At 49.7% G+C, this 24,029-nt stretch overlaps 2 protein-coding genes, 1 long non-coding RNA gene and 1 pseudogene across 3 annotated transcripts; 1 reads left to right on the forward strand and 3 right to left on the reverse strand.

The window, feature by feature from the left end:
• Window positions 1-1,354: 1,354 nt before the first annotated feature.
• On the reverse strand, window positions 1,355-2,939 carry LOC148162840 (uncharacterized; annotated as a pseudogene).
• LOC148162841 (uncharacterized) lies at window positions 1,355-5,608 on the reverse strand. Its single transcript, XM_088017060.1, has 2 exons — window positions 5,471-5,608; window positions 1,355-4,983 (listed from the first exon to the last, which is right to left on the reverse strand). The coding sequence occupies exons 1-2, from the start codon at window positions 5,606-5,608 to the stop codon at window positions 3,892-3,894; spliced, it is 1,230 nt and encodes a 409-aa protein (XP_087873186.1). The 3' UTR covers window positions 1,355-3,891.
• A 581-nt stretch (window positions 5,609-6,189) lies between these two features.
• On the reverse strand, window positions 6,190-11,872 carry LOC148162842 (uncharacterized). The gene is made up of 3 exons (XR_015766539.1): window positions 11,037-11,872; window positions 9,918-10,392; window positions 6,190-7,116 (listed from the first exon to the last, which is right to left on the reverse strand). It is a non-coding gene; the product is annotated as an uncharacterized LOC148162842 (long non-coding RNA).
• Window positions 11,873-12,126: 254 nt separating this feature from the next.
• On the forward strand, window positions 12,127-21,161 carry ZNF174 (zinc finger protein 174). The gene is made up of 4 exons (XM_028117579.2): window positions 12,127-12,209; window positions 12,652-13,290; window positions 14,336-14,558; window positions 17,850-21,161. Exons 2-4 carry the CDS (start codon window positions 12,883-12,885, stop codon window positions 18,449-18,451), a joined length of 1,233 nt encoding a protein of 410 aa, XP_027973380.1. The 5' UTR covers window positions 12,127-12,209; window positions 12,652-12,882; the 3' UTR covers window positions 18,452-21,161.
• Window positions 21,162-24,029: the final 2,868 nt, after the last annotated feature.

The raw sequence follows: 24,029 nt of genomic DNA on the forward strand, positions 1-24,029 counted from the left end.
GGGGTTGGGGGAACACAGCAAAAAGGTTGGAGTAATCAAGACTTAGAAGAGAGGCCCTGCACATCTGGGTCACATCTTGGGGATGTCAGAGCTGGGTGGTGCTGCCCAACTGGTGCTGGTACTTCCGAAGGTCTGGTGAGGTGATTCTGGAAGACAGAGTGTCTACTTCGTTGACGGCGTTGTATCTGGCTGCTAAGGAATGTGGTATATCAGAGAACCAGGAAATATCAAATATTTCCTGAAGGAATGAATAAATGAATGTGTTCTCCAATTCCTACCTGTCTCCTCCAGACTGTCCGGGGCAGCTGACAGGCAAGGGTTGTGCTGACTTCCTTTCTCTGCCCAGCAGACTGGAGCATGAAGCAGTTTGGAGGGTGGAGGCAGCCCCCACTTCCAACAAGGCAAGCAGTCAGCAGTTGCCCCCAACTCCCTGGCCGCGGCACCCCAGGAGTGGGAGGAGCCTGCTACAGAGGCCTCCCTGGGCACCTCCATTCCTTGTTTCCATTGACTTCCACTGGTTCCCTCATTAAGCAAATCCGGCTCTTTGAGCGGGTATCCAAAGCCCTTCCCTAACTGATCCACCCTGGGCTGTGTCTCTGTTCCCCACCATGATGTCCAGTGAAGTCAGCTGTCCCAGTCACGGCACAGTGAAACCCCTCTGTTTGTCTTCACGCGGGCTCTGGAAAGATGTTATTTTTTCCCTCTGTGTAGAGCAGAGTTAAGCCTGGGTCTCTGGGAACTGACCTGCCTAGCCTGTCGTGAGGGTCATGCTCAGGGACAGTGTGTGCAGGGAAATGAGCCCGGGCAAGGCTCAACTGGAGGAAACACTGACATAGATTCTTAGGACTTGCCTTCCTTACCTTTCTTCCCCCAAATTAAAACTTTTTAAATTTGTTTTATTTTTTGGTTTTGAAGTAGAACATCCTTCTTTGTTCTTGTTTAATTCTTCAAAAAGACTGAAGCAGAGACCATGACAGTTGCTTTCACCATAATTAGACAAGGTACTAACAGCTTCTATGCACAGGCCAGGAACCAGGACAACGTGCCCATCTTTTACCACGTTTTATCCATGGAAATTTCACAGAAGGTTAAATATCTGTTTAGAATTAATATGATTTAGATCGGTTTTTAGTGCTCTTGACACCGCATTCCTTCTCCTGCACCCCTGGGTTTTCCTTACACCTGTGATGTCCCCTCCCAGTGAGCGTGCAACCCTCCCCAACCCAATTCTCCTGCTCCTCTGTATGTTCTCCACCACCACAGGCTCTACCCTTGGATCCTTTTGGGACCCTGTGGGCCTCCGCATGAGGATAAAGTTTCTGATGGAGAAAACTAGCACCAAGGACCAAGAGAGTGGAGGGAGAAACACCTTTATTTTCACTAGAAATAGTAATGCTTATAAACCTGTTGAAACCGTTAAATGTAACACACAAGAAACTAGGAACCTGGGTGGGGGTGATCTAGAGGAGAAATCTTAGAAAGAGGAACCCAGATGTCACACTTGCTCTGAGATTAAGTCACTTAGAGTAGTGGTACCCTGTGGCTTAAGCTGTCCCTCCTGCTTTGCTGTCTTTTCTGGGTGACTAGAGTACAGAGCAGTGACCTACTCTGAGGTAGATGTACCAGAGAGCAGGTGCCTTGAGATATTATTGGTTTAGGATACATTGAGGCCATTCACTTGCAGATGTGCTTCCCATGAGCAGGGAAAATTTCTTCTCTGACCTGCCCCAGAAACAGTTCCCAGGCCACTAGCCACCCATTCTCTCTTCAGAACAAGGTTACCCTAGTTTCCTGGCAGGACTTTGGATCCTGTGTTCAAAGCAGATGGAAGTCCACGGTGACACAGGACTGGGGGTCACAGGCAGACGTAGAAAGAGAGCTCAGCACTCTAATGGTGAGTCCTAGTCCCGCTGTGGTTCTTGAGATCCACTTGTAGGTCTCCTGCTGAGCCACAGACTGGCTGGCAGAAGCCTCCACAAGCCGATGGAAGCTCCAGGAGACTCAAACTAGGGAATTGATCTGTTGGCTTTCCTACACCCTTGCAGCATGTGTCCCTTTTTGGGTGTGAGTGTGTCCTCCCTGTGTGCCCCCTGATGGTGGATGAGGAGGGGATTCCTGGGGAAGCTTTTCTCACTCCAAGGGCACCTGTACAGCTTCTCCCCGGTGTGTGTCTTCTGGTGGGCATGGCCGTGGGCGCCGTTGTTGAAGCTTTTCCCACAGTGTGCACGGGCCGGCGGGGGGCTCTGCCGGATGTGGGCTCACTGGTGAGCACTGAACTGGGAGCTGTTGTTGAATCTCTTCCCACAGACAGCGCACTGATAAGGCTTCTCGCCGGTGTGGGTCCTCTGGTGGATGATGAGGCTGGAGCTCTGGTTGAAGCTTTTCCCACATTCCCCACAGCGGTAGGGTCTCTCCCCCGTGTGCGTCCTTAGGTGGGCAATGAGGTGGCAGTGCTCACTGAAGCCTTTCCCACATTCGCTGCACTTGTGAGGCTTCTCTCCTGTATGGATTCTTTGATGCCGAATGAGGTAAGAACCTCGGCTAAAGCTTTTCCCACACTGCTGGCACTTAGACGTTTTTTCCAGTTCGGGGACTGGCTGGTGGCGACAGAGAGAGCGCTGAGAGCAGTCTCCCCCACTCGGGACACGCGCACAGGCCTTCTCGCCGGCATGGAGTCTCTGCTGACTCCTCCTGTCCTGGGAAGGGGGTCTCCCCGCACGCTCCCCTGGAGAACGTCTTCATTGCCCTTTGGGCTCAGGCTCACCCTTCTGGCCTCTCTTGGGCTCAGGGTGCCAAAAAATTTCACTACACTTTCTCCATACGGCCTTCTTCACTTCTGCTTGCCCTGAATCATCCCATTTCTGATTCTCTGTTTTAGTTTTGTTCTTGATCTCAAGACCTGAGGGAACAGAAAGACATGGGACTATGGAGAAAGAACAGAACAATGAGGAAAGTTACAGTTAAAGCACCATAAGGGAGAAATACCTAAATGGAATTCTTCACAGGATTTAGCCTTCTGCTGAGTAATAGCCTCGTTTCATTTTCCAATTGTTGTATATTCAAGCTCCAAAGCCTGTGGTCATGGGGAAAAAAACCCCTAGAGTCCACCTACTGTTCTATACTGTCTCTTTTCTTTCTTTTTTATTTTTTTGAAGATTTTATTTATTTATTTGACAGAGAGAGAAAGCAGGGGGAGCAGCAGTCAGAAGGAGAAGCAGGCTCCCCACAGAGTGGGGAGCCCTCTGCACGACTCGATCCCAGGATGCCGGGATCATGACCCGAGCCAAAGGCAGACGCTCAACCGACTGAGCCACCCAGGTGCCCTCTTTCTTTCTTCTTCTAAGATTTTATTTGTTTGAGAGACAGAGAATGAGAGAGAGAGAGCACAAGAGGGGGGAGGGTCAGAGGGAGAAGCAGACTCCCTGCTAAGCAGGGAGCCCGATGTGGGACTCGATCCCGGGACTCCAGAATCATGACCTGAGCTGAAGGCAGTCGCTTAAGCAACTGAGCCACCCAGGCGCCCGCCCCCTTTCTTTTTTTAAAAAGATCTTACTAATTTATTGGAGAAAGAGAGAAATCAGGTGCGTGCACCAGGGAGGGAGAGGAAGAAACAGGTTCCCCACTAAGCAGGGAGCTCGACATGGGGGCTCAGTCCCATGGGGGCTCAATCCCGGGATTATGACCTGAGCCAGAGGCAGATGCTTAACCAACTAAGCCACCCAGACACCCCCTAAATGGAATTCCTCACGGGATTCAGCTTTCTGCTAAGTACTAGCCTAGTTTCATTCTCCGATTGTAGTACTTTCAAGCTCCAAACCCTGTGGTCAAGGGAAAATTGCCCCTAGATTCCACCTACTGTCCTATACCATCTCTCTTTTTTTAAAAGAGATTTTATTTATTTGACCCCGAGAGAGTGTGCGCACAAGTAGGCAGAGCAGCAGGCAGAGGGAGAAGGAGAAGCAGGCTCCCCGTTGAGCAGGGACCCTGACACGGGGCTGGATCCCAGGACCCCGGGATCACGACCTGAGCCGAAGGCAGACACTTAACTGACTGAGCCACCCAGGCGCCCCGTACTGTCTCTTTTTGGATGTTAAGACAGTGACACGTCTGAGGCCGAGAGGCTAGCTCTGTGTCATCTGCCAGGCTGTCTCCAGGCTTCACCTCAACTCTTGACGGCCTTGCCGCCGGCAGCTGAGTAACAACAGGCTGCCCTGAGCTTGGCTGAAATGAGAGGTAAGCGTGTGGCCACGACGTGGCCAGCAGACGCTCAGGCCAGGAAAGGAGGGTGGTGCTGGAGCAGGAGGGCAGGGGAGAGAGTCTGGGCCGGAGCCTCTGGCAGTCTGAGGAAGCCGAGGAAGGGAGCCGCACAGGAAAAACGCCACGTACTCCGTGAAAGAGACTGGCACATGCGGGCCTGGGCTCTGAAGGGCAAGGGGAAAGCCTCCACACCGAGAGCCGGCCTCCCGGGCCCGTGCCAGGCCGTCCATCAGGGCAGTGAGCACGCCAGCGGCAGAGGCAGATCCCTCTTGATGGCCGGGCTGATGGCCACTGGGGGGACGTCCCTGTCCCTTGGCTGTCAGAGCCAAGAATTCCACCAAGTCTGTGTGGGAACAAGACTGGCAGGTCACGTCTCCTACCTTCCCGGCCAGGATCCCAGAAGTCCTGCTCATCCCCGGCTGCACCATCCGCCCAGGCCCCTTCGACCTCTGTGGGCTCCCCGTTCTGCTGACTCAGCTCTCCGGGCTCTGCAGCCCTTCCCTCTTGGCCAGGAACAGCACGGCTTGCCACCGTGGGTGCAGCGGCCTGGGAGCTTGACAGGGCATCTGCTGCCTCATAAAGGACACATGGCTCAGGCACATGGCCTGCCCTCCCCTTGTGGTACCACGACGGCAGGCTGGTGAACTCGGTGCGACACTGCTCTGGTGTCCGCAGAAAGCCCTGCTCCCGGAGTCGTCCTGCCACCGCCCTATAGGCCTGGCTGTGCTCACGAATTGGAGTTTCTCATGATGCTGAGCATCCCACAGGGTGGCCAGGAGCGTCTCGGTCTCCTCGTCGCCCCAGTGTACACCTGCTGCCCGGGGCCAGGGGACACACGATAAGACCACAGGGCCCTGCACACCACACGGCCGGGTTAGTAGCTCAGGAAGTTGTGTGCCGGTTTGTCAGGCTCTGCCACAACTGTGTGCTGCCATCCCTGGGAAGCTACCCCACTGTGGGCTTCTTTCCTAAAACACAGACGCTCGGCATAGTGGGAAGGGCATCCTCTCTGACGGAGAAGGGGCTGTGGAATATTTACCAAAGCTGCCCTTTTGTTTCTCCTTATCCTGAATCCCACTCATTTGTCCTGAGAGCTGACTCACGGTAAGTGTGATGCTCGCCTGTGTCCACGGTGGGGGAATCCCTGAGGGAGTGTGGCTCTAATGGTCTGACGTCTGAAAGGGCCCGCTGCCCCCCGACGGCCTGGGCTCACAAGCACGCTGGCTCCGTTCGAGTGCCCGCTGCCCCTCAGGTCGGTCTCCGCTGTGTGCGCGAGCACGTGTGCGTTCACGTCGCCCTGCTCTTCCCACAGGCTGTGTCTCCTTCGCTGCAGGCTGTCCCCCAGTGCCATGCTCTACCTGCCACACTCTGTCCCCACTGCTTTCCATGTCTCGCCCCTCCCTTGTTCCCGCTCGCTGTCACACGTGCTGTCCACCCTGTCCTGAGCCCTCTGGTGTCTTGCTTTCCCTTTCTTGCAGTCTCTGCGAGTCGTGCCTGCTTTTAGACTCTTCCTCTTTTTTTTAAATTTTTTATTGTTATGTTAATCACCATATATTACATCATTAGTTTTTTATGTAGTGTTCCACGATTCATTGTTTGTTCATAACACCCAGTGCTCCATGCAGAATGTGCCCTCTTTAATACCCATCACCAGGCTAACCCATCCCCCTACCCTCCTCCCCTCTAGAACCCTCAGTTTCTTTTTCAGAGTCCATCATCTCTCATGGTTCGTCTCCCCCTCTGACTTACTCCCCTTCATTCTTCCTCTCCTGATATCTTCTTTTCTTTTTTCTTAAAATATGTTGCATTGTTTCAGAAGTACAGATCTGTGATTCAATAGTCTTGCACAATTCACAGCGCTCACTGTAGCACATACCCTCCCCAATGTCTATCACCCAGCCACCCCATCCCTCCCACCCCCAACCACTCCAGTAACACTCAGTTTGTTTCCTGAGATTAAGAATTCCTCATATCAGTGAATAGACTCTTCCTCTTTATCTCCCTCCCTCCACCCAACAGTCTCCACTGCCTCTGTCTCCTCCTTTCTCGGGTCTTCGGGTCTGCTTCTCTCTCTGAAGAGAGGAACACAGACAGTCTGGCCCTGAGGGAATGGGCATCCTTACGCAGAGAGTGATCTTCGTCGTTCTTCTGAGTGACGCCCCTGTAGAGGGTCTTCTGTGTAGGGCCAAAGAGTGTCTGTCCTTCCTGACAGAGGCATATGGCTCTGTCCTCACACGTGACTGGTCCCTGTAACAACACCGGGGGCTGCTGCTGCCTGTAAAGTAGCACCGCTCCAGCCTGGCGTGGGGCAGAGACAGGACCACTGGCATCAGATGCGGGCAAAGCAAGGCAGGGAGGTCAGGCCTCCGAGGGAAGCACCAGGGTGAGCGCAGAGTCATGTGGAGATGCCAGATGGACAGACGACAATGCAAGGGACGGCCAGTGGATGGACCTCATGATCTTTCTAACATCCCTGGTAAGAAGGGGCTTGGGGCGAAGAGTGAAATGGGAACCTCGGGAGACAGCGGGCATCAAGCACAGCTCACCTGGGCCCCAGCTGCCCAACACACAGTCTCCTGGTCTCGAAGACCCCTCTTCCGGGAAAGGTTCCTGGGAGCCTGCGCCATCAGCCAGGCTGGGGAGAAAACGGCCTCTGGTGGAGGGCGGCTGCCACAGAGCAGGGGCTGAGTGGGGTCACAGGCCAGCCGCGCCGGTAACCTGTCACAAACGCATATTCCTGGGCCCCACCTGCACCCACTGTATCTGAAGCTCTGGGGATGTGCCCGAACATGCCCCCCAGGTGCGTCTGAGCCAGCGCCAGTGGCCTCTGGGTGGCGAGAAGCTCCTTTCAGCAGATTGCTGGCATAATAGGTGTTTATTTAAAAAAAACACAAAAACAAAAACTTGCTTCATTCTAAAGTAGTATATGCACATTATAGAACAAAATGTTTCATATGCACATTCTAGATAAAGCTCGAGCCCCACCACCTAGAGATGACCCTAGTAGTCCTAAAGATACCACAGTAACTCAAGCCTTTCATTTTTTTCAGGCCAGCATAATATATTCTGTCCCAGAAATCCATCTGCAAGAATTCTAGTGAGGAAGTGGTTCATTTTTTTGACTTATTAACGGAATCTCGGGGGACACACACACATCTGTGACTCTGAGGAGTTTACAGTACTAGGGATCTGAGGAGCCTGAAACCAGGGTGAGCAACAGCAGCGGAACTGGGCACACGGTGAGTCCTACCCCCCTTCACATTGAACCCCAGAGTCTCAGAAACCACACACCAGAGAGCAGTGATGTTCCCAGGGACTAAAAAGAAGTAAATGCTAAGATTTACACTGATACTGATTGTTTCATCTGTAGAAAACATTACAACAAATACACCTCTTAGACAATTTTCCACTTCATCAACCGAAGTTAGCCAATGTACAGAGTGTGAACATGTCATGTTTTCCTGTAGAATTTGGATTAAATAGCTTTTTTTTTTTTAAAGATTTTTAATTTATGTATTTGACAGAGACAGAGAGCACAAGCGTTGGTGTAGCAGATAGAGGGAGAGGGAGAAGCAGGCTCCCTGCTGAGCAAGGAGCCTGATGCGGGGCTCGATCCCAGGACCTGGGATCGTGAACTGAGCGGAAGGCTCTTGCTTAACCAACTGAGGAACCCAGGTGACAACAAGAGCTGACTTTTAAAGGTTATGGAGGAGGCATGCCTGGCTGGCTCAGTCAGAAGAGCATGTGCTCTCGATCTTGAGGTTGTCAGTTCGAGCCCCATGTCGGGTGTCGAGATTACTTAGATAAGTAATTTTTTAAAAATAAAGTAAAAGTTACTGAGCACCCTATAATGGAAGCTTTCAATTAAGCATAAAAGGCAGCCATAAAAGGCAGCAGTGGCTGTGGGCCGTCTTTAAATGTATGCAGCCACAGTGTTTCACTGGAAGACGTGTGTAAAGACAGAGTCTTGGTCCGTCCCTGCACTGGATTATTCTGACATGAAAAGGAACGAAGTAGTAATAACAGCCTTGAAACCTGCTCAGTGAGGGAAGGCCGGCAAGGAAAGTCATGTGTTGTAGGATACCCTTTCTACAATTCACAGAAAATGCAAATCGAAAGAGAATGAGGAGTATCTTCCTAATGTGTGCCCCGCGGTCCTTGTGCAGCACGTCAGCCTGCTCATTCCTGTAGAGCACTTATCCCAAAGTAGCTTTCTTCCTTTGCCTGTTGTCCGTTTCCCCCACGGAGTGTAGGCTCCTGCAGGCCAAGGACCACGCCTGTCACGTTCACTGTGAAATCCCCAACCAATATGTGGCACATGGCAGGCTCCTCCAAGCTACTTGTGTCTCTCAGAGCCACCTGCATCCCTTACATCCCAAGCTTCTAACTGGTCCTTGGTGACCAAGGGGTGGCAGGGAGAGGCAGCTGGGCGTCCTGACACATGCTACCAATCTGCACTGCTCCCTGTCACCTCCACTTCTTGCTCACCTCTACTTCTTGCTCTGCCCTTCACATCCCAGGCAGGTTTCACGTAGCTCTTTCAACCCTTACATTCCTGTACTCTTTGCATTCCTGTTAAGACCGTGGCTCTGAAATGGTGGGGGCCACAAGGGAGAGACCGTCCCCACAGAGAGAGGGCAAGGGGGCCTGGAGCAGGATGCCTACCAGCATGTAGGGGCTCCTGCTGTTCTCCTGTCCAGTCTCTAACTCCATTCATATGCTACTGCTTGCCCTTCTCCGCCCCCTCTTAGGTGTTATTAATTATCCCAACCTCATGGATCCTTCATGAACCTCCTCAGCTTGGACCCCAAAGTGTCCCCACCACACAGCTCTGCCTTCTCCACATTATGTCAACACCACTTTTCCCCCTGCTGCCTGAGGACATGTCTGCCTCCTCACTGGGGACACCAGCATCTCCTGTTCCAGTGATGCAATCTCCGCACCCAGTGAGCTGCTTCCTGTTGACCACAGAGCCGCTCAGTCTACAGCGTCCCTCTGACCCACACTCCTCCTTTAGTCTGTGCCTCTCCCAGACTTGGGATTGGGATCTCAGTTGCTTTCTTCCCACAAATCTCCCACAACCAAAGCCACGTTCCTTCTCCTGTGCCTGTCACACCTCCCTTCTCCCAAAATGTACAAGATCATTACACTGACCAGATGTCAGACCTAGTCCCTAACTGGACAAGTGCATACTTTGTGAAACTCATCACTATCCCTTATTGACCCCTTAATCCTGGCAGCAGTAACAGCTCTAATACAACATTATTTTGTGTATAGCACATGGCATCTGCACTCAAGGAACCTTTCTGCAAGAGACACTGGATTTTAATTCAGCAACTCTAATTTTCCTGATTCCCTGCGTGAGGGATAGTTGTCCTTTCCCTGGCCTTCTGTTGGGAACTATTCTGAGGTTTTACATTTGTATTAGGGACCCTAAACATTCCCTGAATATATCAGTGTCTACGTTATTGTAGCAAATGAGAAATTCTCCCCATAGACGAAGGGCAGGGGACCACCCCAAGCTAGCTCATAGTTTCTGGTGGGTGACAGAGGGCTCCTGTGCATTTCTCAACTTGGTTCCTCTCCACTAACCAGATTCCTGTGCTTCTCACTCAGTTCTTCATAACAAAACTCACCAGGTTCTGAATGCCTTTCCTCACCTGTTGTCCAGATGCACTCTGTTCCTCTTCAACAAGAGCCACACCTTCCTCTCCGTTTCCTGGGTGTTGTTTCCTCACCGAGGTCTGGATCTCTGACAAATGGTTAGAAACTGCTCCAACTGCTCCAAAACCAGCAGCTTCAGCATTTGCTCTTTTGAGTGTGTCCTAAGACTTAGCCACTGACAACAGACTTTCCAGAGCTGTTAAAAGTTTTGTGGGGGCCAGCTACCTCCTGGTAGGAGAACCGCCTGAAGCGCTGGCGGGAACCTTCCGAGTCAGGGTTGGTGCCATGAAAGGCTTTCTGTCCCTGGGAGCAGTCCTTTTTGGGGATGGGGCATGCCTGGGGATTCCTTGTTGTAGCCATGATTTGCCTCAGCAAACTGGCTGACTGGCAGCCACTTCTACCCTGTAGATCAGGTTCCATTTTTTCTCATATCACTGGGAAGCCATTCTCCGGACACCAGTGAAAGTCCTCCTGGAATCAGAGAAACATTAGAATATCTTAGTGGTGCAGAATCACAGCTGAAAAAGACTCGACGAATGATAGGGAAGCTGTAGGAAATGGAAAAAGACAGCATAAAGTGATGTCATATTCCTTCCCTCTGCTTCTAGTGATGTACTTTGTCTTTTTCCTTTGCTCCCTCTATAATCCGAGAATCTAAACCGCTGGAAATATCAAAACAGTTTTCTCCACAGCCAGATTGGTGTTTGCTCATGTATTCCCCAAGCTACTTTCACAGTGCAGTCCGGCTGTTCTTTCTTGTGTTCCCCATATTCTTGGGTCTTGTTCTCTCCCCTCCCTCCCCTCAGGAAGCCAGGAGCCACCTTCCCAATTGCCACCTTCTTGTGAGGTGCCTCTGGATTAACCTGTTCATCATTACACCTTCCTCTATCACCACCACACACACACACAGTGTGGATGAGAAATGACTGGTTTGCTGTATGCTTTTATTTTCTAGTATTCCTTCTTACTTCAGAATGCATCTTCTTCCTTTGTGATTGAGGCCCTCTAAACTCCAGTGGGTCTGGTGGGGCTATTCATTACAGTACCCTTCCCTCCCACCACAGGAGCAGGTATCTGACATAAACTGAGCCTTTCAAAAGTCTCTGAGGTTTTACCTAAGGTGAGGTGGGAGAAATTCCAAATTTCCTAGGAATTGCTGAATTGGGAGGATGTAAGACTGGAGCGATCTGTAATTGTGTCACTCAGCATTCCACTGCTCCATCAAAGGAGTGAGCCTGTTCACACAAGTAAACAAAACACACCAAAAAAAAAAAAATTAAAAAACTGGATTCAGGTTGCTCTTCTTCCAAAGAACTTAAGCTGCCTTCACTTATAATCTCTTTACATATAATGCAGCCCAAGAGGCTAGAGATAGAGGAATGGAAGACAGTACTGGTAGCAGTCCTTTTTAACAAAAAAGGAGCATCACACGGCACAGCTCCTCAGCGGCAAGGCCCGGGCCTCGAAGATGTATGCCATGCCGCAGATTTGAACCTTATCCGGATGAAGAATAATTTAGTAAATGCTATCCTAGTTTCATGCGGAATACGGAGCCTGTGCTCCTCTTGTCCGCTAACATCCCGTCCATAGTTCGTTTGAGAATGCTGCTCTCGCGTTCCACTCTGGCGAAGACCCAGGCGCTCGGTGGAAAGCAGGACGAGGGTGGGAGCCGGGCTGGTTCACGTCTCGCTCGGCAGAGATGCCCTGAGTCGTGCCGGCTCGCTGGGCGCGAGGGTCAGCAGCTGGGGCGGAAGCGGCGTGGGGAAACACCCGCACGGTCACGGCCTGCAGGGAGTCCGGGCTGGCGGGTTCAAGGGGCCGGGGCGCGTGCGGGGGGCGCCCGCGCCTGTACCTACAGTCCAGAAACGACGGCGTCGGACCCAGCTTAGAGCCCGCGGCCGCGAGGAGCAGAGCACTTATCCGATTCGCTCAGCCGCCGGTCCGGAAGTCAGCCTCTGGACATCTCCCCACCCCCGCCGCGTCCCGCCGCGTACCCCCGGCGCTAGTCCACCCCCTGCGCGTACTCGCAAGCAGCGCCATTGAACTACAGCTCCCGGCGTGCACTGCAAAGGCCGGTCGCCTTCCTTCGCCAGCATCGACAGATTCAGCAGCAAATAGACGCGAGAGACCGCCCTCTGGGAGCCAATCCCCCAGGAGAAGGGCGGGCCCGCCTGCGCCGTACTTCCTCGCGTCATTCCCCCTCAGCCAGTGGGAGTGTCCGCAACGAGCGGCCTCGGCCCCGCCCCCAGCCCTGGCTCCTGGGTTCCGGGTCCCAGGTCCCCAGAGAGGTGAGTCCGCTGCAGGTGGGCGCGGGGTCCTGGGCCGTCGGCGACGTTGCCGCCTTAGGCGTCAGCCCGCGGGGCTCGCACGCAGCGGCGAAGTTGAGCCGCGCGCCGGAGAGCCGCAGCTTCGCCCAGCTGGAGGGCCGCCGGGGCGCCCTCCGAGGCCGGAGCGGGCGGGCCTGCCGGGTGTCGGGAGCTAGCGGCCGCCGCACTCCTCCTGCCTTGCTGCGAGCTGGGGGCTTCCGCGCTCTCCGTGCCGCCTGCCCCGCACCTCCCGGCGAGATGCTCGAGGTCGGCGCCGCCCGGGTGCCGGGGAGGTGGCGCAGGCCACCTGTGTGACAACTTGAACTTTTCCTGGGCTTTCCCGACCGCCAGTTGGGTCACGTTGCGCGATTCCTATGAGTCCTCGTGCGTTTATCGATGAAATAAAAGCAGCATTTTCCTCCAGTTCGTTTCAGGACGTTATGACTTTGCTCCATTTCGAGACAGTTGAGGAAACTGCCAGAGGGACAGACTCTCCTCACCGTCAGGCCGTGTGTTGTTCTCGGAAGCTTGGGGCCTGTGTGTGCCCCGCCCTCCGCAGCATCTTGCTGACATTTAGAGAGACTTCTGCAGAGCCATGAGCCCGAAGGCCTGAGCTGCTTCAGAGGAGAGAGAGCCTTGTCTCCTGAGCCCGAAGATGGCGGCTAAGATGGAGATAACTTTGAGCTCGCAGTCCCACATTCAGGCTTCCAACAAGCCAGAGAGACACATAATAACAAAGCTGGAAGACAGACGGGGACCCACTCTGCAAAAAGACCGCCCCGATCCTGAGCTCTCCCGTCAGAGCTTTCGACGGTTTTGTTATCAAGAGGTGTCTGGACCCCAAGAGGCACTCTCCCGGCTCCAGCAGCTCTGCCGGCAGTGGCTGCAGCCCGAGCTGCACACGAAGGAACAGATTTTGGAGCTGCTAGTGCTGGAGCAGTTCCTGAACATCCTGCCTCCGGAGATCCAGGCTCGGGTCAGGCATCGATGTCCAATGAGCAGCAAGGAGATTGTGACCCTGGTGGAAGATTTTCAAAGAGCAGCCAAGAGACCAAAGCAGTGGGTAAGGAGGCCCCTCTCTCGTGGTCGCCTTTTTTCATCTGGATAGTATCTGGTCTCTGGATCCCTCCCTAGTTACTCAGAGTCCAGAAACGGACCTGATGGCGTCAAATGTTTCTTCTGGCCTCTATTTGGGAACCCCCCCGGGAGATGTAACAGGTTTTTAGAACACCCAGGCACCAGCACTCCAGTGAGAAAGATAAGGATCAAGTGCAAGGATCCTTGCATTTTTGCCCACACATCTCCCCACACCCATTCCTCCTGAAGTTTTCCTACAATCAGGATTCTTAGCAGGCAGGATCATCTTGTTGTGTAGGAATTTGATTTGGGGGGAACTTCGTGGTGGACCATGCTTCGGTGATGTGTCTTCCCTTTGGATCAGGAAGTTGCAGCTCACTTACTTGGCCAGTATTTCTTCCAACCCCCACCCCCCAATTCAAACCCCATTCAGGGCCTAGGCAGGAAGCAAATAACCATGTGCTTTGAGGAATGGAGGCAGTCAGGGAACAGGGTAGGCAGTCCTCTCCTAGCCCTACTACTACTGAGATCTCCTTATCAGGGAAGCTTTGAGCAGAACAATTTATTAGGTATGGGTGTTTCTTAATGGTCTTATCATATGCTTCCTGATCCAGTGGGGTCTGTTTCCAATAGAATCTGCTGGGTGGGTGACATAGGGTGGACATAGGGTGAGACATCGGGTGTCTGGATGGACATAGGGTGAGAATCTGCTAGGCTAGTGTCATGACTGACCCTGTTATCTGTGCCTTCTCTCTGATGAGTTTGAGGCCCTGAGAAAGACCCGTTTAGAGTTAACCACTCAGGAAGTCTTGGCTGATTTGAAGCAGCCTCCATGGATTAGGATTAGTCCCCCTAATCATTCTGCATGTCCTTCCCTTTGCTACCTTTGAGAGTCTTCATAGTCTCAAAGTTGGCCTCCAGGCTGTTGTCGGTAATTCCCAGGGTAAAGGGATCATTACAGAGCAGTAAGAGGTCAAGCTGCCCCCAGTCAGTCCTCGAGCTGCGCTCTAATGCATGGGGCTTGTTCCTAGGTGGCCGTTTGTATGCAGGGGCAGAAGGTGCTCTTGGAGAAGACTGGATCTCAGCTTGGAGAACAGGAACTGCCAGACTTTCAACTGCAAACTCCTAGGAGGTATCCCAGGGAGAGCTCTCTGGAGGAGCCATCCCAGGCAGGATCTCAAGATCAGCTGAGCTCTCATCATTGGGAAAAATCCCCGCTCTTTCAGGAACCAAGCCCCAAATTGGCTGGCACAGGTAAACACTCTGTGCCTCTTCTTTCCCTCTCCTAAGTTCTTTACCTCCATCAGAACATCTTGTGGTTCTGAAACACCATAGACTGCATGTTGGGCTTTTTAATGTTTTATGTAACAGTAGATATTTATTCCTTAACAGATTTCATTGATTAGAATAGCAGGGACAGTGTATATAAAAAGCATGGTTTTATCATTTTCTGTTAATGACTCTTTGACAATCTGTTAATGACTCAGTGACAGTGCATAACAGGATTATCTACTCTGCCCCCTTCAGAGCTTCTTGTAGCGAAGACAGATCACATATGACCACTGCTGAACTTGCATACAAACTGTGGCTGAGTTTCATCGCTTAAAATGGTCCCATGTTGAGAAGGGGCCTAAAGAATGTTATACTCATTAGAGGAAAAGTCCTGCTCCGTATTATTTTCTGCCTCTTCCTCCTCCTTGACATTGTCTGTGCTTTAAACCCTGTGTCCATTTCCCTGTCTGGTACAATGCCAGTCATTGCTGGCCCTGCTGTGCTCAGTCTTGTGATCTCTAAGACTGAATAACAGAGACACTTTGACCAGTCTTAGTGATGTGAGTAGAGGGGATGGTCAGCAGGTTAGAGAATGTTACCAGAAGGCTGGAATGCCTTGATTTCCTTAAGGTTTGCTACAATCAGTGAAACACTTCAGTTTGGTTATTCTTGGAACTTAGGAATGGAGCAGACCTGGGGCATCCAGCGGAAAAGCACTGTGACCCTGGCTGAGGTCCTACCCCATAACCTATGGGCTTTGTGGTCCTGAGCACGCACATTCCCTTTTCCTGGCTCATCGTAGGCAGCTCAGTGGGCGTGCAGTCTCCATCTCCTTTTATTTGATCCCCAAAGGTAGATTCTCATGTTCCTCACCCCTAAGATCCAGTACTGCCTTCCTTCAGAACTGCACTGCCCAGTAAGTTGCCAGTGTCCACATTATGGCTATTTAATTTTTATTTATGGAGATATAATTCCCATACTATAAGATTCACCCCTTTGAAGTATACATTTCAGTGGTGTTTAGTACATTCACACACTCGTGTGACCATCCCCATCTGTCTAATTCTTAAAAATGTTCATGACCTCAAAAAGAAACCCAGACCCCTTGGCAGTCATTCTCCGGTGCCCCTCCTCCGGCCCCTGGCAACAGCCATCTATCAGCCATCTTGTTTCTGGATTTGCCTATTGTGGGTATTTCAGAATCATATATGTTGTGCTCTTTTTTGACTGCTTTCACTGAGAAGGTTTTCAAGGTTCAACCATGTTGTCACATGTGTTACTCCTTCATCCTTTTTACGGCTGATACGTCATTATATGGACATTTTGTTTATTCATTAGTTGATGGTCGTTTGGGGTGTTTCCATTTTTTGGCTATTATGAATAATGCTTCTATGAACATTTGTGTACAAGTTTTTGTGTGGATATATGTTTTCATTTCTCTTGGCACATACCTAGGAATGGAATTGCTGGGTCAGACGTTAGCTCTCTTTTTAACCTTTTGAGGAAACGCCAGACTGTTTTCCAAAGTGGCTGCGCCATTTTACATTTCTACCAGTAATCCCTGTGAGGACTCTAATTTCTCCACATCCTTGTCAACACTTGTTGTTGGTGTTTTGGTTATAGTAATCGCATTAGGTGTGAAGTGATATCTCATAGAGGTTTTATTTCCCTGATGGCAGATAATGTTGAGCATCTTTTCTTGTATTTATTGGTCGGTTGTATATCTTCTTTGGAGAAATATCTATTCAGATCCTTTGCCCATCTCTAAATTGGGTTAGTCTTTTGTTGTTGTTTTTTTTTTTTTAAAGATTTTATTTATTTATTTGAGAGAGAGAATGAGAGACAGAGAGCACGAGAGGGAAGAGGGTCAGAGGGAGAAGCAGACTCCCCGCTGAGTGGAGAGCCCGATGCAGGACTCGATCCCGGGACTCCAGGATCATGACCTGAGCCGAAGGCAGTCGCTTAACCAACTGAGCCACCCAGGCGTCCCTAGTCTTTTGTTGTAAGAGTTCTTTATATATCCTGGATACTCTACCCCTACATATAATTTGCAAGTATTTTCTCCCACCCTGGGTTGTGTTTCACTTCCTTGATAGTATCCTTTGGAGCACAAATGTTTTAATTTTGATCAAGTCCAATTTATCGATTTTTGTGTTAATTTGCTTGTGTTTTGGTGACATATCTAAAATACCATTGCCTAATCCAAAATCACAAAGATTTACACCTATGTTTTGTTCAAAGAGACATTGGTTTAGGTCTTCTATTTAGGTTTTTGATCCATTTAGAGTTTCTTTTTGTATGTGTTGTGAGGCAGGGGTCCAACCTCACTCTTTTGCATGTGGAAATCCAGTTGTCCCAGCACCCTTTATTGAAAAGACTATTCTTTCCCCCATTGAATTGCCTTGACAACCTTGTTGAAAAGCAGTTGACCATAATTGTATAGGCTGCTTATTTAAATCTGAATTAAAATGAAATAAAATTAGATAAAATTTAAAATTCAGTTTTCTCCATCATATTAGCCACATTTCAAGGACTTGGTGGCCCTATGTGGCTAGTGGCTGCCATGTTGAATAGTATGTGCACATGCTCACGTACACACACACACTTCCCACCTGGCAGGAATTCTGTGGGATAACACAGCTCTAGATCCTCCAACTTGCCCACAAACATTCCGGCTTGCTTCCATCCTGATCCTCAATCCTCATGGTCAGAAATTGCAGAGTTTCTGAAATTAGGATACATGTCTAGCCCATATTGCAGTTTGTAACCCTAATGCTGTCACATTTATGAAGAGAAGAAAGAACATGCCACATTTGCTGGATTTCCCATTATTTGAAGAGACAGTGGTGATCAATCAGTGTCCATGTGAGCGAGTAGATTTGCAATGTTGAAAGTTCAACTCTCTCCTTTCTTTTCATTTGTTAATTGACACTCAGGTCTGATGGGTTTGCTTTTCCATATTTTTTCTTTCCCTGACCTTTCCCTAAAGGTAGGAAGGAGAGATGGGGTTGGAGAACTTGGTTCCTAACATTGATATAAGTTATCACCCCAGGAGCCTGTTAGCCATGTAGATTTCCAGGACCCCCCCTCCCCAGAGATTCTGACTCAGCATCCATGGGGATGCAGGGGCAGCCTGCTTGTCTAACAGGTGGCCCAGATGAGTCGAATGCAAGTTGCCAGTGGAGGACCACACTTTGAGAGTATTTCTTAGCTCTTTGGCTGAGCTGCTTTCTTCAAAGCCCAGAAAATGAAACATATTCTTTCTGATTATAGAGGCCCCCAGAATGAAAAGTGACAACAAGGAAAATCCACAGCCAGAGGGGGCTAAAGGAGGAAAGCCATGTGCAGTGTCCCCTGGCAGATCCAAAGGGAATGGTCTGCAGAGTCCTGAACCGAGAGGGGCGAATATGAATGAACCCCGGTTGTCACGGAGGCAGGTCAGCCCCCCGAATGCTCAGAAGCCATTCACTCACTACCAGAGACATTGCAGGGAACTGGAATACATCAGCAGCCCCCTGAAAAGCCACCCACTGAGAGAGCTGAAGAAAAGCAAAGGAAGCAAAAGGAGCCTGAGCAGTCGTTTGCAGCGTCTTGGTCACCAGCCAACCCGCTCAGCAAAGAAGCCTTACAAATGTGATGACTGTGGGAAAAGCTTCACGTGGAATTCAGAGCTGAAAAGACACAAGCGTGTACACACAGGGGAGAGGCCCTACACATGCGGAGAATGTGGGAACTGCTTTGGGCGCCAGTCAACCCTGAAACTGCACCAGAGGATCCACACCGGGGAGAAGCCATACCAGTGCAGCCAGTGTGGGAAAAGCTTTCGCCAGAGCTCAAACCTCCACCAGCACCACAGACTCCACCATGGGGACTGAAAGCAGGGCTTTGTTCTCTCTGTTCATAAGGAAGGCATCTGTGTTTCTCCTTCCCCTTACTTGCATGTAAATCACAGACTGTCTGTGTGACTTACAAGGAAAGCAAGAAGTCCCTGAGGAATGCTGGTGCACTTTTGGCTACTGAGGAGTCCCAGAAGACACCAAGGGGGATGTGACCCTGTCGGTGACAGAGTGAAGAGATGGCAGGTCTGGGTGTTGGGTCAGAGAGAACCAGGATCTCTGCTGGAGAGCAGGGAGTAACTGCTAAGACAATCCGGCTGATCCTGCAGATGCCCCTGCCTCTTTATTTATTCTCTAAACATGTCCAAGGGTAAATTACATACATACTTAATGTACTTGCTATCATACCAGACAATCTTTATCTCTCTCTCTCTCCTCACAAACACACACACACACACACACACACACACACACACACACACACACACACACTTCTTTAATAAAGATCAGTGACCCACTAGAATTTCAAGGCAAAAGTTCATTGGAATATAAATCCCCTAATATTCTTACTGTAATTCCTGGCCATAACAAAGGACACATGAAGTGAGAGTTTGAACATGTTTGTATGAGGAAAGGCTTTCCAAGTAAATAGTGCTTTTACACACACACACAAACACAAACACACAGGATGAGGGATCTGTTTATATGAAGGCACCTTTGATTTAGGAAGAAATCTCCACAGCTGCTGCAGCCCCCACCCAGGCAACAGGGGAAAGCTACAACAGGAAAGAAGCACGTAGTGTGTGTGGACAGCTAAGGACATGCCAAAGGGACCCTTACTACTCTCCTTCCTCACTTAGGCCGGCAGCCTTAAGAATAACAAAAGACTGGGGTGATGAGTGTTCTAAAAGTAGATTATTTCAGTACATTTACTTAAACTTATTGAAATGGGTTAATTTTATGATATATAAATTATATCAATGAATTTTCTTAACACAAAATATATTTGTATAAAATGTGAAAGTCCTGGAACGAGGCTGGAGAGTTGATTGAATTCCATCCTTTCATTCTCTCAAAGTAAAAATCCAAACCCAGTCAGTATAGTTTTCAGTCACCCAGAGCAAGCCAGCGGACCTCTGAGTTCAGAGAAGACCTCCAGTAGACGGGTGCACTGCCTCCAGCAGGAAACGGGTAGGTGGCATTCTTGCTAAGGCATCACTATCCTCCAGTCACTGCCAGTCACCTCCAGGCTGTGTCCTGTGCTGCGTCCTCACCTCCCAGGGCTCTGCACATGCTGTTCCCTTTGATTTTACAACCTGCCACCCCCCACTGCTTCCTCCCTGTCCCATCTCACAGGAGCATCCTACTCAGCAAAACCCTCTCTGACCGGTTCCAGGCCGGCTTTATTGTGTCACTCCCTGCTGTACTCCACACACCAGTGGTGCTCAACCTGGGAGCAGATTTGCACCCCTCTCCGCCCTCCCCAGCGAGACATTTGGCCATGTCTGGAAATGCTGTTGGTCGTTATGACTTGGGGGGTGGGAGGGTAGCTCCTGGCCTCTCAGTAGAGACCAGGGATGCAGCTAAATGTCCTACAGTGCACAGGACAGCCCCATAGCAGAGTCACCTGGTCCAAAGTGTCAGTAGTGCCAAGGTTGGGGAACTATACTGTACACGGTAAAAGCTCTTTAAGGACAAGAACCTTATTTTTCCATCATTTTAGCTTTTAGACTAAGCCATGCCCAGCCAAGGGAAATAGGTGTTCAGTCAGGGCCCGGTCCTGCCTGAACCAGAGATTCTGGTGACAGTGTGTTGAATGCATTTGACAAAGCCTCTTGTCTTTTGGGCAGAGAGAGACTTAATGGAAGCTCAGTGGCCTTTAGACTACGTCGCAGTCCACTTCCCAGCAACCGTGTTAGATGTTAGAAGAGCTTGTCTTTATTACTACGCCTGCGCCTTACCTCGCCCCCGTCTATCGCCTCTCACTGGTCAGGGCCTCTTGATTCCTCATTTGCTCCCACCTCATGCATCCTTTTCCAGGACAGTTTTGCTGTCACAAGACCCTCCTAATCATGGTTACGTCTGTGTCCATGTCCTGTTGGCGCTATAACATGATCACAAACTTAATGGCTTCAAACAACACAAACATAATGTCTTAGAGTTCCAAAGGTCAGAAGTCCAAAATCACTTTCACAGAACCAAAATTAAGGTGTCCGAGGGGAGAATCTGTTTCCTTGCCTTTCTCAGCTTCTAGTGGCCGCTTCCTCCATCTTCAGAGTGCATGCTTCCTCCTCTTGTCACCACATTCCCTTGTCCTCTGACTCTGACCCTCTGGCCCCCTGTAATAAAGGGCCATCATTATATTGGGCCCACCCAGCTAATCCAAGATAATCCCCCCATCTCAAGATTCTTAATCACATCTGCACAATCCCTTTTGCCATATAAGGTAACATTCATGGATTCCAGGGATTAGAATGTGGACATACTTGGGCCAGATTCAACCAAGCACACCTGTCTGTTGAATCAACTTGGTTAGTCAAAGATCTCTCCTAAAAGCAAATGAACATAGATTTCCACTTTTATTTATAAGAGTTGGGATAGGAACTCGTCCTTAAATGAAAGCTTTGTTTGTTTGGTATGTGTTGAAGAACCTGTATGTGTTTTCTCTCTTCTGAACAATAACTGCTGAATCTTAAAAGTCTTTGGCTATCTGTTCAACTGTGGTCCTTGAATAAATGTGACAAAATTACCAATCTGAATATTACTCATTCCCAAAAGGTTTTCAAGCCTGTGATGCTACCTCACCTCTCCCAGTCCAGTTTCCCTCTGGCAGATGAGGCTCAACTCCAGATGAGGAGAGTCAGGGCTGGCAGAAGGCGCCCAGCCACATTTGCAGGTGTACTCAGTTCTTCAGATGTAGGATCCTTCCCGTCCCCCTTGCCCACGTGTGGTTCCACCACAGGGCCTCCACACAGACCACTGACTTGCAGGCTTGCACTTAGCTACCCCGTATAAGAAATACCCTTTCTCTTCACCCATGAGCAACCTGTAAGGTTTACCATCTTTTCTGGGTTTGGCCTGTATTTAGCCATGGAGGGGGATGACTCCCACTCAAGTTATTTGGTCCTCTGGTGACCCCCATTGAGACAGGGGGAGAGGGAAACATCATGCGTAGTGGGGAACCTGGACCTCGCAGATGTCCCTGGAAAGCATTTTCCATCTACAGCAGATAAAGACTTGTAAAACCCTTCCCATAATACTATTACCACTCCTGACAGAATTAATGACTCCCAAATACCATCCAATACATAGCATTGAAATTTCCCCCAATGTTTCCAAAAGAAAAATGCTGTTTTTACAGCTTTATGGAGATCTCACATAGAAGGTTCATCCGTTTATATAGTTCAATAATTACACTATATCCACAGAGTTGTGTAACCATCACAGTCTAACTTGAGAACATTTTCAACAGCTAAAAATAAACCCCGTCACATCTAGGAGTCACTCCCCATCCCTGTGCCCTCTTGAGCCTCCTCTTCACTCAGCACAAAGTTTTCAAGTTTCAATCATGTCATAGCAGGTGTCAGTACTTTGGCCTTTCCGTGACTTAGTAATAGTCCACCGCGTGGATGGACCACTTTCATTTATCCATTCATCCAGTGGACGTTTGGTTGTTTGCATTTCGGGGCTCTTGTGAATAGTGCTGCTGTGAACGTGTGTACTAGTTTTTCTGTGAACAGGGCGCCTGTGTGGCTCAGTCGTTAAGCATCCACCTTCGGCTCAAGTCATGATCTCAGGGTCCTGGGATCAAGCCCCACATCGGGCTCCCTTCTCAGTGGGGAGTCTGCTTCTCCCTCTCCCTCTGCCTCTCCTCCTTGCTTTTGCTCTTTCTCTCTCAAATAAATAAATTTTTTTTAAAAATCTTAAAAAAAAAGTTCTGTAAACACGTATTTTCATTTCTCTTGGGTAAATACTAGGAGTGGAATTGCTGGGTCATGTGGTAACATCATGTTTAGCCGTTTCTGAGGAGCTGCCAGGCTGTTTTCTACAGGGTCTGCACCCCAGTTCCCCACCTGCAGGTGTGAGGGTCTCAGTTTCCCCACATCGCCGTCAGTGTTTGCTATCGTCGATTTTATTATAGCCACGCTAGTCCGTATGAAGTGCTGTTTCACTGTGGTTTTGGTTGGCGTTTCCCTGATGTTGGGCATCTTTTCATATGTTTGCTGGCCATTTGTGTATCTTCTTTGGAGAAATGGCTATTCAGAACCTCTGCTCTTTTAAAATTCGGTTGTCTTTTCATTGTTGTAAGAGTCTTTTATAGATCCTGGAATCAAGTTCTTATTAGATGTAGGACTTGCAAATATTTTCTCCCATTCTTTTGTAATATACTTTTGTGCAATTGCAATACATCTTTTAAAGCAGCTGTCACCTGTCAAAATACAAAAGTGACCCATACAGTCACAATTCCTGAATTGGCCGTGAAACAGAAGTATGAGGCAACTCTCTCCAAATGTCACTTTCTAGAATGGCTCTAGAAACTTGTCTTGGACCAGATAAGGGCAGAGCCAGCTAGACACACCCCAAGAACCTACCTTGTCTTGGGGGTGACTTGGCCGTAGTCAGATCTGAGGCAGCTCATTAAGCCGGAGGCAGGGCTTTGCCAGCCCGATAACCTGAATGCATCATTTAAAACATCCAGGCCTGTTTCCTCCCCTGGAAATGGGAAGACCTGCCCTGCTTCCCTCACATGATCGGTGAAGTGAACGTGTGTACGTGAAAGCATTTTGCCTCCTGGACAGCATCATATGAAAGGAAGGTGAATTCTGCGTCAAGTAATACAGAGCTTCTTGAATTCTCCCCTCAGCCCTTCAGATCCTGGAAGGAGCAAAGAGGCTGCAGGAATTCGGGGGAGGAGAGGTCCTATTTCCTGGATTTAGCATTTTTTTTACACCGCGGTCACAGGAGATAATGTCCTGAAAGGGAGAATTTCTCCGAAAGGCTGTTTGGGGATAAAATTGGTGTCCTAGAGAGGGGTCCCAAAGCAGAGGCACCCTCTTTCTAGCATGGCTCTTTGTGCTGCTCTTCACTTTTTCTTTTTTTACTGTAGTAAAATATACATACAATTTACCACTTTAACCATTCGTGATGGTTCAGTTCGGTGGCAGGAAGCACATTCACCCTGTTGTGCAGCCCTTGCCACCATCCCTCTCCAGAACTACTTCTTCCCAAGCTGACACTCTGTCCCCATTAAACACTCCTCATTCCCCTCCCCCGGCACCCACCCTTCCACTTTCCATCTCTGTGAGGTTGTCGACTCTAGGGATCTAGTGTAAGTGAAGTCACACAGTAGTTGTCCTTTTGTGGCTGGCTTCTTTCACTCAGCATCATGTCCTCCAGGTTTGTCCATGCTGTAGCATGCGTCAGAATGTCTCTCCTTTTTTAAGGCTGGATAATATTCCACTGTATGGACAGACCACATTTTGTGTAGCCATTCTTCCATTGGTGGACATTGGAGTTGTTTCCATCTTTTGGATATTATGAATAACGTCTTCCTTACTTTTTGTAAATCCCTAATGAAAAGTTTGCCACAGGGCCACAGAGCCTTGTGAGAGTGGCC

The sequence above is a fragment of the Eumetopias jubatus genome, unplaced genomic scaffold (genome assembly GCF_037043125.1).
Source record: "Eumetopias jubatus isolate StellerSeaLion01/CBP00866 unplaced genomic scaffold, mEumJub1_p1.0 scaffold_12, whole genome shotgun sequence".
Classification (NCBI taxonomy): domain Eukaryota; kingdom Metazoa; phylum Chordata; class Mammalia; order Carnivora; family Otariidae; genus Eumetopias; species Eumetopias jubatus.